The sequence below is a fragment of the Bidens hawaiensis genome, unplaced genomic scaffold, assembly GCF_021521415.1.
Source record: "Bidens hawaiensis isolate Kalapana, Puna unplaced genomic scaffold, B.hawaiensis_p1.1 tig00052043_1, whole genome shotgun sequence".
NCBI lineage: Eukaryota > Viridiplantae > Streptophyta > Magnoliopsida > Asterales > Asteraceae > Bidens > Bidens hawaiensis.
The window spans coordinates 44194-60628 of NW_027499321.1; the positions used below are offsets into that span (position 1 = coordinate 44194).

General features: G+C 35.5%; 1 protein-coding gene and 1 pseudogene across 2 annotated transcripts; both read left to right on the forward strand.

Annotated features, from left to right (window-relative positions):
- Positions 1–1782: 1782 nt before the first annotated feature.
- Positions 1783–8697, forward strand: LOC143599336 (putative flavin-containing monooxygenase 1; annotated as a pseudogene). Its single transcript, XR_013147281.1, has 5 exons — positions 1783–2194; positions 3746–3983; positions 4054–4229; positions 7696–8060; positions 8326–8697. The product of XR_013147281.1 is annotated as a putative flavin-containing monooxygenase 1 (transcript).
- A 2156-nt stretch (positions 8698–10853) lies between these two features.
- On the forward strand, positions 10854–11255 carry LOC143599335 (putative flavin-containing monooxygenase 2). Its single transcript, XM_077077316.1, has one exon. The coding sequence runs from the start codon at positions 10854–10856 to the stop codon at positions 11253–11255; it is 402 nt and encodes a 133-aa protein (XP_076933431.1).
- Positions 11256–16435: the final 5180 nt, after the last annotated feature.

A 16435-nucleotide genomic window follows, 5' to 3' on the forward strand; every position in this document is an offset into this window, starting at 1 on the left:
CGGGACTTGGTTGAGTTTTTTTTAATACTATATCCTAAATAAATATTAATAATACTAAATTAAAACATTTCACTAAAACATAAATAAAAAGAAAATAAAAACATAAATTTAAAATGCAACAACCTCTAAAAAAAATACATAAAAATAGCGTTTTTAATTTTTTTTCGTCAATTCCTTCCGAATACGATCTTTTTCTTCCTCCATTATCGCTTGGTCGGATGGCGGTAGGTGGCTAAAGTCCTTGGCTAGAAATTCCAAACTCCTCATCCGGTTTCTATTATGTTTAGCTTGACCAATTGACTCGAGACCAATTGACATTCTAGCAATCTCTTTTCCGAAGTCGATCGGCGGTTCTTTTCCCACGTTCCCTACCCGGGGGCAGCTAGAGCCTTGCTCTTTCAAATCGCCCTCGGACAAGTTTAGGTCGAAGTTAATTTGAGTCTCCGAGCCGCTAGAAGAGACGTAGGAGCCGGACTCGCTAGTTTTCGTATGTTTAGCCGATTCTTTTCCGACATCCGCATCCAGAGTAACTAACATAATCCATTTCGAGCACTTCTTGAGCACGTCCCACAAGTAGCGCTCGTCAAACGTCTTCACCATCCCGTACTTCCTTAACACCTCCGCTTTCCACTCGTCGTAAGTGAATTGAAAAACTTGAAGATCATCGGACCCACTCTGTCGCATTCGGTTTGCATTTCGGTTATGTAGGTTGGTAAATAATCCTACAAACTTACGAATATCGGACCACTTACCCGATATCATATTATCGGTTCGGTCCCTACTCCCCACTTGCTCGTAAAACAATTCCCGAACTTTGCTCCAAAATACTCGACGTTTATGAAAGTCGGCTATAAAAAAAATAACAAAACTTTAGTAAATTGCAAACAAAAACTAAAAATTTAAATTAAAAAAAAAATGCACCAAAAAATAATTACCCTCGTTTCGATCTTGAGATATCTCAATCCAAGCTTTAGCCAACGCTAATTTTTCATCCTTTTTCCAAGGAGTAGACTTTCGCTTCGTCATAGCCGGTGTCGATGAACCGCCCGCTTCTCCGGTTTTATTCGTTTTCTGACCTTTGTGAGAGCGTTTTGTGGGTTTATCCGGTCCCGGTTGTGTCTCCGGAACGGAAAACTCGGGTTGTGTATCCGAGTTGAAAAAAGTCGCATTTTGAGATGCCATTAGATCTTGAACGGCCTCGTCAGACATGTAGTCCAACCTCTGCATATGAAATTGAGCGTTGTAGTTGAAATTTCCCGAACCCAACATGATTTTTTAACAAACTTTGGAAAATCAAATGAGAGGTATTAGTAGAAATATTGAGAGAAAGAGAACGAGATGGGTGATTTTAAAATAAAATGAATTGTGATATTTATAATAAGTTTGAATTTTTTTTTATTTTAATAGCCCAACGGCTCTCCTCAACGGTCACCCCACGCGGACTGCCCCGCGCCCCCATCCGCACCAAGGTGGTAGCGGTGTTCGCGAGCCAGATGGCCACGCCGGGCCCCATCCGCGTCCCATTATCCTTAGCCTAATTAATGAGTTTAGGAAGGAGATATATATAAAAATAATAATAAAATAAATCCTCCAAAAACATACATAAAAATCTACTATATACCTAAGCAATTGTTTTTATACACGTGTATAGTGTCACAATATTATCTATGTATTGAAACGCATTATATAGTTGGATCCTATAGACAACTTAGTGAATTACTGATAAGGTGATATCTCATATAGTCATATATATCATCTCAGAGACTACACCGCCGGAGGATCATGGATAAGAAGCAAAAGCAAGTGGCCATCATCGGCGCCGGAGTCAGCGGCCTCCTCGCCTGTAAATACTGCCTCTCCAAAGGCTTCAACCCGACCGTCTTCGACTTAGAATCCGACATTGGTGGCGTATGGGTTAAAACCATCAAAACCACAAGGCTCCAGGCACCCAAAGCTTTGTATCAGTTTTCCGACTTCCCGTGGCCCGAATCCCTCGTGGAAGACTTCCCGACTCAACAAGAGGTGCTGGAATACCTACACTCGTATGCCACACACTTTGAGCTCTTGCCGCACATCAAGTTGCCATGGACCGTGGTCGGAGACATGGGCCCTCTGGAACGGGACAGGCGAAACATTTCCCTCCGAAGGCAAGTGGAATGTCACTGTCCACGACATTAGAACCAACACCACCAAGGTACGGAAAATTCTTCCGGTTGGGGCTGGGGCAAACTTTGCGATCTCTCCAGGCCACTCTTCGAATAGGCCCATAATTAAAAAAGTTATTTATATATATGTATATATATATAAAAACAATTAATATAAAACTATAATTAATTTTAAGAACACAATTTATATGTCAAATCCATTAAATTTTGATTTAGCGAAGCTCATTAAACAATTAAACTTATTTGTTAATTAAACATATTTAAAAGTATTCTTAGCAAGTGCTCTATCGTCGTCTCTATAGTTATTATAACGATAACTCTATTTTTGATCTCTTTCTTTTAATTAAACAATGTTTTTCTATACCATTATCATTACTTTTTCGTTTTACTCTACTTACAGCAAGTTATAACAAATATTAAAAAGTTATATAGTATAAACGTGTTTCTTCAAATTTACTTATGAACAATTACATTTTCTTTTTTCTTCATTTACAATCACCCCATATAATATAGAGAATTCACTTACAAGGACTTGCTATGAATGCTCTTGACTAACTAAACTCAACTCAGTAGGGCTCTTTTTTCTACTTGACTAGGGCTTTTATTAAAAACTTAAATTTTCAGAGACGGTTCTAAACAGTGAACACGTTAGCATGCGAGATTAATATCAGTTCTACACCTACACGTTTCTTGGGATGTATCACATACGTACACACTTCTAGAATTTCACAAGCTAGTAAGATACAATGGTCCAGGACTTTATATTATTGGACTATAGTTATAAATTTTATAGGTTGAATCGTATTTTTGTTATCTTATGTTTTAAAAAAAAAACTAGCTAAAAAACATTTATTTAAAATATTAAAAAGCTAGTTGTTGCTAAATTATATATTCTTTTAAATTAAAATAGAAGGAAAACGAAAAAAAGTTGGGCCGTCTTCTTCTTTTAGATTGCAAATCCAAGTCTTTTAAGTGGTGTTGACGGGTTGGACCTAACCTTGATAAATGGGTTAGAAACTGCAAACAACGAATCGAGGAAAAAAGATCTTTTTAGTTGGGTTATAGTTTCTCAGTCTAAGTTTTATCGGATTGTATAGATAAATAAACAATTAATTTGTGTAATAAAAAACTACAAACGTTATGCTTATATGTATCGGGCTGATCATGTTTTCACTTGTTTCTAATTAATAAAAGCCTTGTGAAAAATGTTGAGTAATTTAAAAGAAAAAGAAAAGGGAGGAAAATATGCATTAAGTGGTTTTGTGAAAAAGGTTTGGTACTATATAACTTTTGGTAAAGGTTAACCACTTTATTATCGTCAATAAAAATTTGGTACACTGGTAAATAACTTTTGATAGTATATGTAACGGGTAAATTTCAAAAGAGTGAGTGCGGCTTGGCCTCACCACCTTTAGTGGGTCAGCATGTTGTGACAAAACACCACACTTGATGTGAAATTTCATGATATTTGTGTCTGTTCATGAATACGAATTTTGTATTAAGTTCTTGACTTCACGATAAACAAATAAAAAATCAACTTTACTTAAGGAAGCATAAATATATTCGTATCCAATCACCAGGTTTACGTGGCCGACTTTGTGATTCTCTGTTTGGGAAAATTCAAAGATGTTCCAAACATACCTAAATTCCCTGTCGGAAAAGACTCAAACATTTACCAAGGGAAAGCAATGCACTCCATGGAATACGCGGCCATGGAACATGACAAGGCTGCCTCATTTGTGAAAGGGAGAAATGTTGTTGTCGTGGGGTTCGGGAAAACAGGACTCGATATTTCAAGGGAATGTGCATCTGTCAATGGTTAGTTGCATATGATCATTCATTGTAATACATAGGCAGCCTTCCTTACCTATCCTGTGTTAATTTTCAGGCCCGGAACATCCGTGTACCATAGTGTATCGGCGTGATCATTGGAAACTACCGGACTGGGCTCCATGGGGAATCCCGTTGACTTATTTATACTTGAATCGCTTCTCCGAGCTTTTAGTTCATAAACCCGGAGAAGGTTTTATGCTTAATATGTTAGCTACGTTACTTTCACCTCTGGTAAGCCCTTTGACAACTTCAATAAGTTTAATTTGAAGTGTTAAGCATAGTTATTAATTCGTTTACTCAGGGCCGGTCCTAAGGGGAGGCTGGGTGGTCGGCGGCCACAGGCCCGACGCCCCAATAGCGCCCGAATTTTTTTCTAAAAATTATATGCATTTTTATTAAAACAATATGTATATTTAGTGTTTAAAATCAATTACATAACTACTAGCTTGATGTAATGCAAAGGGGTATTACTCTCAACTAAAAGGTTATGGGTTCTAGTCTCATTTAAGACACGTTCAATCATATTTTTATACAAAAGTTTTTTAGACAACCTAATTATAACCACTTAAGCTTTTATCAAAATTAAATTGTTTAAACCCAACATATTACTCCTTTTACTTAAGGCAAAAAAAAAAAATTCGTCTTCAACCCAAAATTTTTTTTGCTTTCTCGAAGACAACCCTGTGTTAGTTATGAACTTTTCTTTTAAAATGTGTACATACTTTAAAAGAATTTAATTATATGTGGCTATGACTATGAAAAACATTAACAAATGGGATTATCGCACTCAAGTGCGAGACCTCCAACCACTTTTTAACTTTTTGTTTTTAAAGCTTTTTTAAAAGAGTGTTAATGGAAAGATATTTACTATATATGTGTTGTTTGAAAACTATTTATTAAAATAGTGTTTCTATAGCTTTTTTTTTCACTTTATCCTTTTATTTTAAAGTAATAAAGTTAATTTAAATCTAAAACACATAATATTTTGTATGATTATGCACATCTTTGAAAACTCATACAATATTTAAAAATAAAACCTAAAATAGCTAGTATACATGGGGTATTATATGAATACTGATTTCATTATTGATTATGTCACAAATATATTATTTAGAAAGAACATATTGTTTAGAAAGTGAAACGGATTTATCAATTAAAACTTTTTGGCAACAAATAATTATGGAACACGCCTATTTGTTATATACAATATATATATTTTTAATAATTCATCGATTATAAGTTTTTAAATTATAATCTTAAGACCTAGGAATAATAATTTATTTAATTATAAGTTCTTTAAAACAACTTGAGTGTGCAATTTTTTACAATTCATCTCATAATTTATAATGCATGCTAGTTTAATATATTTAAGAAAAACTTAGTTTGGAGTTTACTAATTGAATGTTGTGTAGTATCTGAATTCTGACCGAGATCACCTTAAACGTTGGCTGTAGTGAAGTAATTAAAAGAACATTTTGTAAATGTTCTTAATTCTTTTTATGTTCTTCAACTTTATAAATGCAAGAAAGTTTTTGAAAAACACTATATGATAGTTTTTTTTCTTTTAAAAAATATTTCTTAGGAAAACAGGTACGGTTTCTTTTTATAAAACTATATAAAAAAATTTATATTATGTGTCATGATAAACGATTTTTAAAACATTTTCCTATTCAAATATATTTAAAAAAATCATCACACAAAGTTTTTTAATTTAATTTTTTCTGAAAAAACATTTTGAAAATGAAAAGTAATTGTTTTATCTAATAAAATATTCTGGTGAAAAAAAATGTTAAAATCACTATTTTGGTAAATAACTTTCAAACAACGCCTATTTAGTAAATACTTTTTTTACCAACACTCTTTCTGAAAGAAAAAAAGACTGTTTTTATATTTATAGTTTTCAGTTAATGCTTAATTTAACTTCTTTTTTTTATTAAAATTTAATATGTAACAGTTTTTAAGAATCTAGCTAGACAGATTTGTTTTTTTTTTCCTCAACAATTTATAGTTTGTTGAAAACCAAGTTATATTCAAAGTAAGGTACATATGCTTTGGATTTGAAGTTATTATTTTGAACACAACTCAGTATTTTGATACAATTTATTATATCAAAACATATACAAATAAATAAATAAATAAATAAATAAATAAATAAAACAAGTCTTTATATTTAGATTATTTTTAAAAAAATATTTTAGAAATCTACCTATTCTAATAAGGTAAAATAAATGGGGACACTTGTCATGTTTTGGTTAATTCTCACAATTTTTTCCCTTCAAAACTAATATACTCTAATATATGTAATAAATCAATAATTATTCACTTTCCTTTTACACTATATTTATATAATATCTATATATTTTATAAATATAACATATTATTTTACTATATATTTTAAAATACTTGGTGAATTCCAAAAAATTAACAACAAATCATGTATTCTCAAATGAAAATTGTTTTGGGTTTCTTGTGAAAGTTAAATTTGATTTTATGGGTCATAAGTTGGTAAATAGATTGCTTGGTACAAGTTAACTACATTTAGGTTAAAATACGGGCCAAAAATAAAATTTTTGAGTATTTTTAAAAGTTTGAGAATGCAAAATAGATTTATCGTCAAATTTGTTATGGGTTCAAAGTGTTGACTTTAAAATGTCAAAAGTATGAAAGTTAGAATTTTAAACATGATTCGGGTTTCAAGTTTATTTTTAAGGGCATTTTTGAAATAATTAAAAGGTTCGGGATTTGGCAAATTGACTATTTTTCTCTCAACTATTAAAATTTAAGAAAAGATTGCGAACACTTTCGATATGCCACCCCCATGCCTATCTATGCTTCTAACTTTTATCAAATTTGAAATATTTATGTTAACATTAATTTTTTCTTCAATGGTGATCAGAACGTTGTATGGGAAGCATGCCATGCAAAACTATGCTTAAATGAAACAAAATATTCACAAAATTGAATGGGTTAACATGTTATTTTTTGTGTTGTCATTATGACAAAGTCGAGAAGCCCTCTGAAACTTATTAAAATCTTTTTTATGGTATAGCTCAGAAAAGCATAGTTGTTGAAGAACATCAATTGCTACAATTTAATATCATGCTTTCCTTTGATGGGTGATAAATTGATAAATATATCAATACAAATAATGCCTCTTTTGTATTTAGGCTGAGTGGTTAGAACTATTATCGCATGAGAAGTCTTATTTTCAAAATTAGTTCATAACCAAAATTCTTTCAATTATACATATATGACACCGAGAATGAATTTTTCAATAGAAAGATGCATTCTCGGGTACGATTTTGTACGGACATTTTTTTTATTAAGTCCATTTCAAAAAATCATTTGTGATACAAATAAAAGTAATTTATGTACACATTGTATAGATATATGGATAGATGTAATACATTTTTTTTCATATACGCTATGTAATTATTTGTTTTACTTATAATTTGAATTATCTCGTGTGTAACACGGGCTCTAAAACTAGTTATATATATTTGATAAAAGAAACTAAACTAATGTTAAATGAAACTTTAAAATAAATTAGAAGGCAAGTGTGTCCGGTAACTCCATTTGTAGAATCTTTTAAAAACCACACTCTTATAATCATACTTTTTCAAATATATATACTCATTTCAAAAAGATGAAAAAATAAGAATTAGCAGTTCGTGTAACGATCACGTTGATCTAATAGCGTTGGGGAGTCTCAAAGTTCGTGGAAAGCTACATAAAGAATAAACTTCCTCTGGCCAAGTTCGACATGGTGCCACACCATAGCTTCTCGAAAGACGAAGACACCCGCTCTAGTTTGATTTTATACATGCCGAATCCCAACAACTTCTTTGATGCACTTGAGGAAAAAAGCATCCAGTTGAAGAAATCCCAAAGTTATAGCTTTTATGAAAAAGGGATTTGCATCGATGAGGATAACACGCATATAGAAGCAGAAATTGTTATTTTTGCTACAGGATTCAAAGGTGAAGAAAAACTCACAAAAATATTTGAATCTTCAACATTTGGTCACTTCATCTCAGGCTCGTCGCGAGTCCCTCTTTATAGGTTAGTCGAGCACATTATATATAGTTTTGGATAAATATGATAATCAATCATGGATATTAAGAAGGTTGTTTAACACATACCCTCCCCCTCTACTTTTATTTGTTGCACATCTTTATTCAAATTTCCACATCGGTAATATTCATTTTACTACTTGTTTTAAATCCTTATTTGATATTTTTAATGAAGTACGATAAAAACTTACCGGGTGTGGTATGTTCACCCATCCCTATATTAAAATTTGACTACTAATTGATACTGCTATTAGGGAATGCATTCATCCACGGATACCACAAGCCGCAGTAATTGGATTCTCTGAAAGTCTTTCCAATATGTATATCTCAGAGATGAGGGCTAAATGGGTGGCAACGCTACTTGAAGGTGTGTTTAAGCTACCGAGTGTTAACGAGATGGAGAAGGATATTGCAAGATGGGACGAATACATGAAACAATCAACGGGAGAATACCATTATCGTTCGTCAATCGGTGCTTTGGAAATTTGGTATAATGACCAATTATGCAAAGATATGGGCATGAAACGGCTGAGAAAAAATGGACCCTTTGCTAATGTTTTTGAACCTCATGGTCCCATGGACTACGTCAAAACCTAAACCAAATCCATTTTATGTAACTACGTTTCGAAAAGTCAACTGATCTATTAAAAACCTATATATAAGTCGTGTGCAACCATGTCTTTTGTGTTTGTAATGTGTATTTGTTGGTTATTATATGATTTACCATTGATACATTATTGTATTGTTGGTTTTCTACAGTAGGTGTCTTATCATGAAATTTAATTATTGGAGGGTATCTACTCTATGATAACTTTCTTAATTGTTTTCAAACCGAATTATGATACTATTGACTAACCTAATTAGGTGCCAATAATTCTCTAAACTATGCCATAGACACCCCCTAGAAGTTCTAACAATTACTAAATGAAGCTCGTGACTAGAGTGCTAACAAGGACCAGATAACGGTCAAGAATTAGTTGATCCCTTAATTCACATAAAGTTGGTACTGACCAGAATCTGAACAGCGAATCGGAAGTCAGGTTTTGGTCAGTAGCCTTAAAATTTTGTTACAAAAATAAAAGTCTTCTAGACCGAAAGTCGTTTCCGACCAGAAGCATGAGAAATTGACTAGTCAAAGATGTTTGACTTTAGCTTGTAGTTCCTGAAAATGCGATTTTAAGCCTTTTTAAGCGATTTTAAAGGTTTCTAAGGGACATTTGGCACAATTGAAAGTTATGAAATTATAAAATAAGTTAAACCAAGTTAAATGCCAATAAATACAAGTTTTAAATAGTTCGAAAGATCCGAATTACGATCCCGAATCGGTTTAAACTTAAATGAATACAAATACGAAAAATCCGAGATGTTATAACACCCTCATCGGAATTATAATAGTAATAATAATAATAATAACAATAATAACAACAAATCATCATCATCATCATCATCATCGTACTCAGTATATCCCACCAATAGCAGAGCTATGGTAGGGTCTGAGGAGGGTAAGATGTAGGCAGCCTTACCTCTACCCCATAGGGATAGAGAGGCTGCTTCCGGTGAGACCCCCGGCTCGATAGTAGTTTTGCATCAAGCCTTAGACATAAGGCACATAGCACTCAATCATCGGGACACCGGCTGATCGGTGCATGTACCCTTATCTTTCAGCTATCAACGCCACTACATGATGCCTGATTAACCGTCCGTCACTTTTAACGTTATTTTCACGAGATTAGTAAAATAACGTCAAAATTAGTGCAATTTCACTTTTGCCCACCCGAGGGTTCACACATATATACATCATATGTGCGCACCGCAAGCAGGGCTATACGCCCCTTCTGATAATAAGACAAAAAAGCATAATAAGACAAATTTGGTGGTTTTTTCTAGAAAAACCAACCAATACACCCTGTATAGAGCTATACGAGGCATATTGGTGGGTGTGAGGGTGTCCCTAGTTGGACCCTTACCAATTTCTTAATGGCCTGATAGAGGGCACCTTCTTAACCGGAGGTTCCCTTTAGGCTCAGATACAGTCGTGACACATGTTAGTTTGTGATGATATCAAATATATTTTTATACATATTTTTATAATTTGCTTATTTTTTTTATTGAAAGTTGGATGCACTTGTCCATTTTTGGTAATTTGCCTTTATTTGGCATGCAACAAAATAACATAAAAGTATATTTAATGATAAAACCAGATCACGAATCCTCTATTAAAGGGAAAATTCCCAAAATAGCCCATTTTAGAGAGAGAGTCTCAAAATAGCCCTTTTGTCCTCAAAATTTTTTAGAATTTGGACTGTCAAGAAGCATTGGGAAAAGATAAAATTAAAGAGGGGGAGCAGGCCAAATTTCGAAAGAAAGTCAGGTAGAAGACGAGATTTGGGAAAATAATGAAGGTAAAGTCCAATTTTTTTCATAATCTTGGAGCAAAAGTTCAGATTTTTCTAAAACTTTTTTTTTCCCAAAAACCGTCTTGAGAAACTGTTTTTTTATGTTTCCTACCTTTCCCTTCCATATTTTCAAATTCTTGGAAAAATATAATTTTTAAAATTATACCCCTGAACCACCACCACCACCTTGAACCACCTTAAACCACCACCATCACCCACGCCGTCACGTGATTAGCTATTCTCATTTTTTAAACCAAATCAACCAAAATAATTAATTACTAGTCACATTTCCAGTGTGGCAATATTGTTATTATATGTGGGTTGAAATCCGTATATTGGATTTTGTAGCCATATAGGTGATATTGAGAGTGCATCACCGGAGGATCATGGATAAGAAGCAAGTGTTCATCGTCCGCGCTGGAGTCAGCGGCTTCCTCGCCTGCAAATACTGTCTCTCCAAAGGTTTTAACCCTATTGTCTTTGAGTTAGAATCCGACATTGGTGGTGTATGGGTTAAAACCTTCAAAACCACAAAGCTTCAAGCACCCAAAGCATTGTATCAGTTTTCTGACTTCCTGTGGTCGGAATCTATTGTCGACGACTTCCCTACACAACAACAGATGCTAGAATCCTTTCATTCATATGCCACACACTTTGACCTCATGCCACACATCAAACTACAATCACGTGTCGAAAAAATCAGCTATGATGGTGACTCCCGCAGACAAAGGTCCCCCAAAGAAGCAGATAAAAGACTTAAACGTTCATATGGACAATACGTTCCGTGATTAAATTGGGAAGAACCTCGAAGTTTACATGGATGACCTGGTCATCAAGAGCATTGAAGAAGATCAAATATTGAGGGACAACGAAGACGTCTTTTCCACGTTACGGAAGATCATTATGAAATTAAATCCTTCAAAATGTTCTTTTGGGATGGAAGATGGCAAGTTCCTCGGAGTAATCGTGACAGGTGAGGGATTTAAAGCAAACCCAGACAAGGTCCAGGCAAGCGCCCGAATGCCTTCCCCATCCTCAGTAAAAGAAGTGCAGACGTTGAACGGAAGGTTGGTTGCCCTGAATAGGCACATTTCAAATTTTATCCTTTCGTGTCCACATTACGGAATTGCCTGAAAAAGGCACATTTCAAATGGACACCAGAAGCGGAACAAGCCTTCCTTGAGGTAAAGAAGTGTCTTATGGAGCTTCCAACACTAACGGCACCCCGGGAGGGAGAGCCCCCCACGCTGTATTTACCCGCATCCGATATCGTGGTGGGGGTAGTTCTTTTAACGGACAGGAAGACCGTACAAACACCAATATATTACGTGAGAAAATCTTTGGCGGATGCTGAAACCAGATACTCGATGCTAGAAAAGCTGGTGTTGGCATTAGTATATGCGGCAAGGAGGTTGAAACGGTACTTCCAAGGTCGCCCCATCAATGTGCTGACGAATTACAAATTAAAAAGTGTGTTGGCAAAGCCCGAATTATCTGGGAGATTGGCTATGTGGGCAATCGAACTGGGAGAACACTCGATAGAGTTGTGACATTCGTCAATTTTCGATTCGTGTTCGTATTGTAAACCCGACCTGTTGGGTCGTTTCGATGTATTAATATATTTTAATAAAGTGATTCCCGACATTTAATGTTCATTATTCGTTGTTATTTAAATGTTTATAAATTCCCTAACCTTAACGTTAATCGAGCCGCGTGAGTAAAACGCGTAAATAATCCAAAACCGAAGACTTTATAATTTAATTATAAAGTTTGGGTTAAAAATGTAAACTTCAAATACTTATTTTAACTTAAAATAATTTAAATTACCTTTAAAAAGAAGTTGAAACTCCAGGGGCTAAACTGCAAATTCTATTTAAATTATATTATAAAAGTCAAACCTTACCCAGCCCCCCACCCTTCCTCGTCCCTGTTTTTCTGGCGAACCTCCGGTGGCCGGAATCCGGCGCCGGAGGAAGCCGTTACACCCTTAAACACGTTTTTAACTCGAAGTTGTTTATATAAAAATGATTCTCCGTCAATATTAAGCAATAACCCACTAATTAATTGTGATTCCTTGCCGTAAAACATCCCGTAATCGACACCGGATTTCACGGGATTCACCATTAATGCAATAACCGCGTCCACGCTCCTCCTACTAGTATAAATAGGACCCTAAGCTTCATTACAACTTGCTCATTCTCTCAAACCCCCCTCTAATACACTGAATTATCTGTAATTGGGAATTCTTTGAATTATTTTCCGGCAAACGGGTTTCGGCCAAATCATAACATCTAAAGGTAATTGATATATGCTTTTTAATGTCGTTACACCAATAAACAAGACCCCTAAACTTACTGAAACAAACATGGAACAGAAACTCCAATTGGAAAATTAGGGTTTATGATCTTATAAGATGAAGAAGATGAATCTGGTAATTATATATATATAATCTTTTTCAAGCTCAAACTGAATGAACACTTAGACCAACTGGTTAACTTCACTGTGTTATAAACAGCAGACCCGAGTTCGAAACCCGGGTCAAGCGTTGTCTTGTTGTTTAAACTGTTACTAATATTATTATTATTATTAATACTATATAACTTTAAAATTAATAATATATATATAATAATAATCAATACCTTAACGAATACGAGATCCAGACCAGTTGGTTATGACATTGCACATTCACAGCTAAGACCCGGGTTCGAAACCCGGGTCAAAAATCATTTTTTTTATTATTATTAATATTATATTAACTTAATTAATCATTAAAAAATCATTATAAAATCATAAAAAAAAACTTTTTTTAAATTAAATAAAAATTATGTAAATTGAATATAAAATATATCTCACCATTTTACGTTTAAAAACCAAGTTTCTCGATTTCGTAAACCATCATTAAAAATCGTTATTAAACGTAACGTAAACTTTAATGTTCTAAAATCGTCTCGTTAAAGCAATAATTACGTTCTCGTCTTATAAACAATAGTTCAAGTATCTCTAATGTTTAAACTTCATAATTCTCGCCGTTAAACTATTTATATCTTATTAATCAACAAGTTACCATGTAGCATGAATAATATAATAATCAAAGAGCCATAAGATTCGTAATAAAATTATAAAATAATAACTAAATTTTAAAATTATTCGTGCAATTAATCAACTTTAAAATCCCGTTAGAATAGTCGTTAAAAGTTGTGTTTATTCTTATTTATAGTTCGTACGGATTGACCGTTTCGGTTTCCTTTGACACCTTCAAGTTATTCTTATTCCTTTTTCACTTCAATTACTAATGTGAGTTTTTCACCACCCCTTTTTAATGTTTTAATGTTTTGGGGGTAGCATATGTATCCTTATAAAAATTCAAGTATTATTTCTTCTATTACAAAACTAAAATTTGTATATGGACTTGTGTGTTACTTGTATTACTTGCACGAATATTACTTGCACGATTGGGAAGCCTCATTAAGTATGATCATACGCCCCCCTTTGCACTCCGGTCCATTTGTATCGAGTGAAAAAGGGCCTCATTATCTAAGTACGTTGGTTGTTACCAAATAAAAAGGACCTTACTTGCGCGATTATCCAAGTACGTTGGTTTGTACCAACTGGAAAGGACTTACTTGCTCGTTTATCACATGTCTATGAATTGTATGGTTTTTATGTACGTATTTAAACTGTGGAAACTCACCAGCTATATTTATAGCTGGCCATATTTTATACATATGTTACAGGTACCGTGATTAGAGGTTGAAGTATTGAAGACACTTAGATTACTTAGGGTATTTCAATAAAAGAACTATTGTGATGGTTATGTTTTGGTTTGAACTTGTATTGTTACTTTCGAACTTGTGTTACTTGGCTTATTAAATGAATTAATGTTATTATTGTCACCAAATAGTGTCACGTGTGTTTGAACAATCTATACGTCACACTCGGGCGTTTTCGCTTAAGCCGGGGTGTTACAAGAGTATAGACCCACACTCGCGATCAAGGGACAGGTCTTGGCAGATTTTGTTACGGATGGTGGGGCGACAGACAAAATCCAGGAATGCCTGTATGAGCAACAACCCCCGACCCCGACAGATGAAAGTCAGAAATGGACCCTATTCACAGACGGGGCATCCAGCGGGGAAGGCTTAGGCGTAGGCCTAAAGTTAATCAATTCGGATGGCCAAGAGTTTACTTATGCCATCAAACTAAACTTCAAGAGTACAAACAACGAAGCAGAATATGAGGCATTCTTAGCCGGTCTGCGGATCGCAAAGAAACTCGGGTGTCAAGTTCTTGGAGGCTCGGGTAGATTCTATGCTCATAGCGGGCCAAGTCTCAGGAACGTATGAGGCAAAAAATGACACAATGGCCTCATATTTATCCCAAGCTAAAGACCTCATGCAGAAATTCACCTCCTGCGAGGTTGTTCACATAAAGATAAGCGAGAATCGGCCCGCGGATGCATTGAGAAAACTAGCGTCCACAAGCTTTGAACACATGGGAAGAGACGTCAGAATCGAGGTTCTGGACACTCCATCCGTCCCTCAGCACCAGGTCTTGGTCATCCAAACTGGAGCAAATATCTGGATGACACCCATCATGAGTTACCAATCTTCCGGTACTTTACCGGAAGACAAGGCAAGAAGCATGGAAGATCCGCCACAAGGCATTGTGGTATCAAGTCCATGATGACGTGTTATTTCGAAAATCATTCCTCGGCCCGTTACTCAGATGTGTAGACGTGGAAGAGTCCAACTATGTGATCCGATAAATCCACGAGGACATCTACGGTTTACATGCGGGGCCAAGGATGGTGGTAGCTAAGATAATGAACGCTGGATATTACTGGCCAGGTATGCATATGGATGCAATCAAGGAAATCCGGAAATGCGAAGCTTGTCAGAGCATGCACGACAAACTCTGCGACCACAAAACAACCTCGTCCCAGTAACTTCAGCATGACCTTTCCAGAAATGGGCCATTGATATTATGGGACCGTTTCTGTAAGCACCCGGGTGGGTGAAATTCTTGTTGGTAGCGATAGACTACTTCACAAAGTGGGTTGAGGCCAAACCATTGGCTCACATCACGACAGCAAACGCCAAGAAATTCCTGTGGGAATACATCATTTGTCGTTTTGGCCTCACCCAGACACTGGTTAGTGATAATGGTACTTAGTTTGCTGATAAGAGTCTCTAGGAATGGTTGTCGGAACTACACATCAATCAGGTGTTCACTTCAGTGGCTCACCCACAAGCCAATGGGCAAGTGGAACGAGCCAATCAAAGCATTAGAGAAGGCATCATGGCGCGATTGGGAACCAAGCGAACGGGGTGGGTGGATGAATTGCCTCATGTACTATGGGCGCATAGAACTAGCAAGAAAATCAGCAACTCTGAAACCCCGTTCAGCCTAACATACGACACAGAAGCAATAATCCCCGCCTAAATTGGTATCCCATCCGCGAGGATACTCTTGGTTGATGATAATGAGAAAAAACTCCGGTTGAACTTAGATCTCCTGGAGGAAAGAAGAGAGTTGGCGGCCATACGCGAAAGCAAATACAAAAGCCAACTCCAGAAATACTACGACGCGTGGGTCAAAATTTGTGAATACAACAAGGGAGACTACGTTTTCCGAAATAACGAGACATCAAACGCCAAGTCGCCCGGAAAGATAGCCCCCACATGGGAGGGCCCATATGAAATTGATGAAGCGCCGAGAAAAGGTGCATACAAGTTAAAGAAATTAGATGACACTTCAGTCCCCAGAACCTGGAAAGTCGTGCAACTTAGGCGATGTTATATTTAACTATCTTTTTGGCTTGCGTGCCTTTTTGCTGGCCTGCGTGCCACGAATTTCGGTCTGCGTACCAAGTATTTTCTCTTTTATCAAAGAATTGATGTTAATACAAATACAGTTAACGCCTAGTTCAATTTTTATCTTTAGTTTCTGTGAGGACAGGCCTGCGAGC

Excerpts from the sequence above, each read along its gene's own strand:
- LOC143599335 (XM_077077316.1), top strand. The coding sequence starts at position 10,854 with ATGGATAAGAAGCAAGTGTTCATCGTCCGCGCTGGAGTCAGCGGCTTC.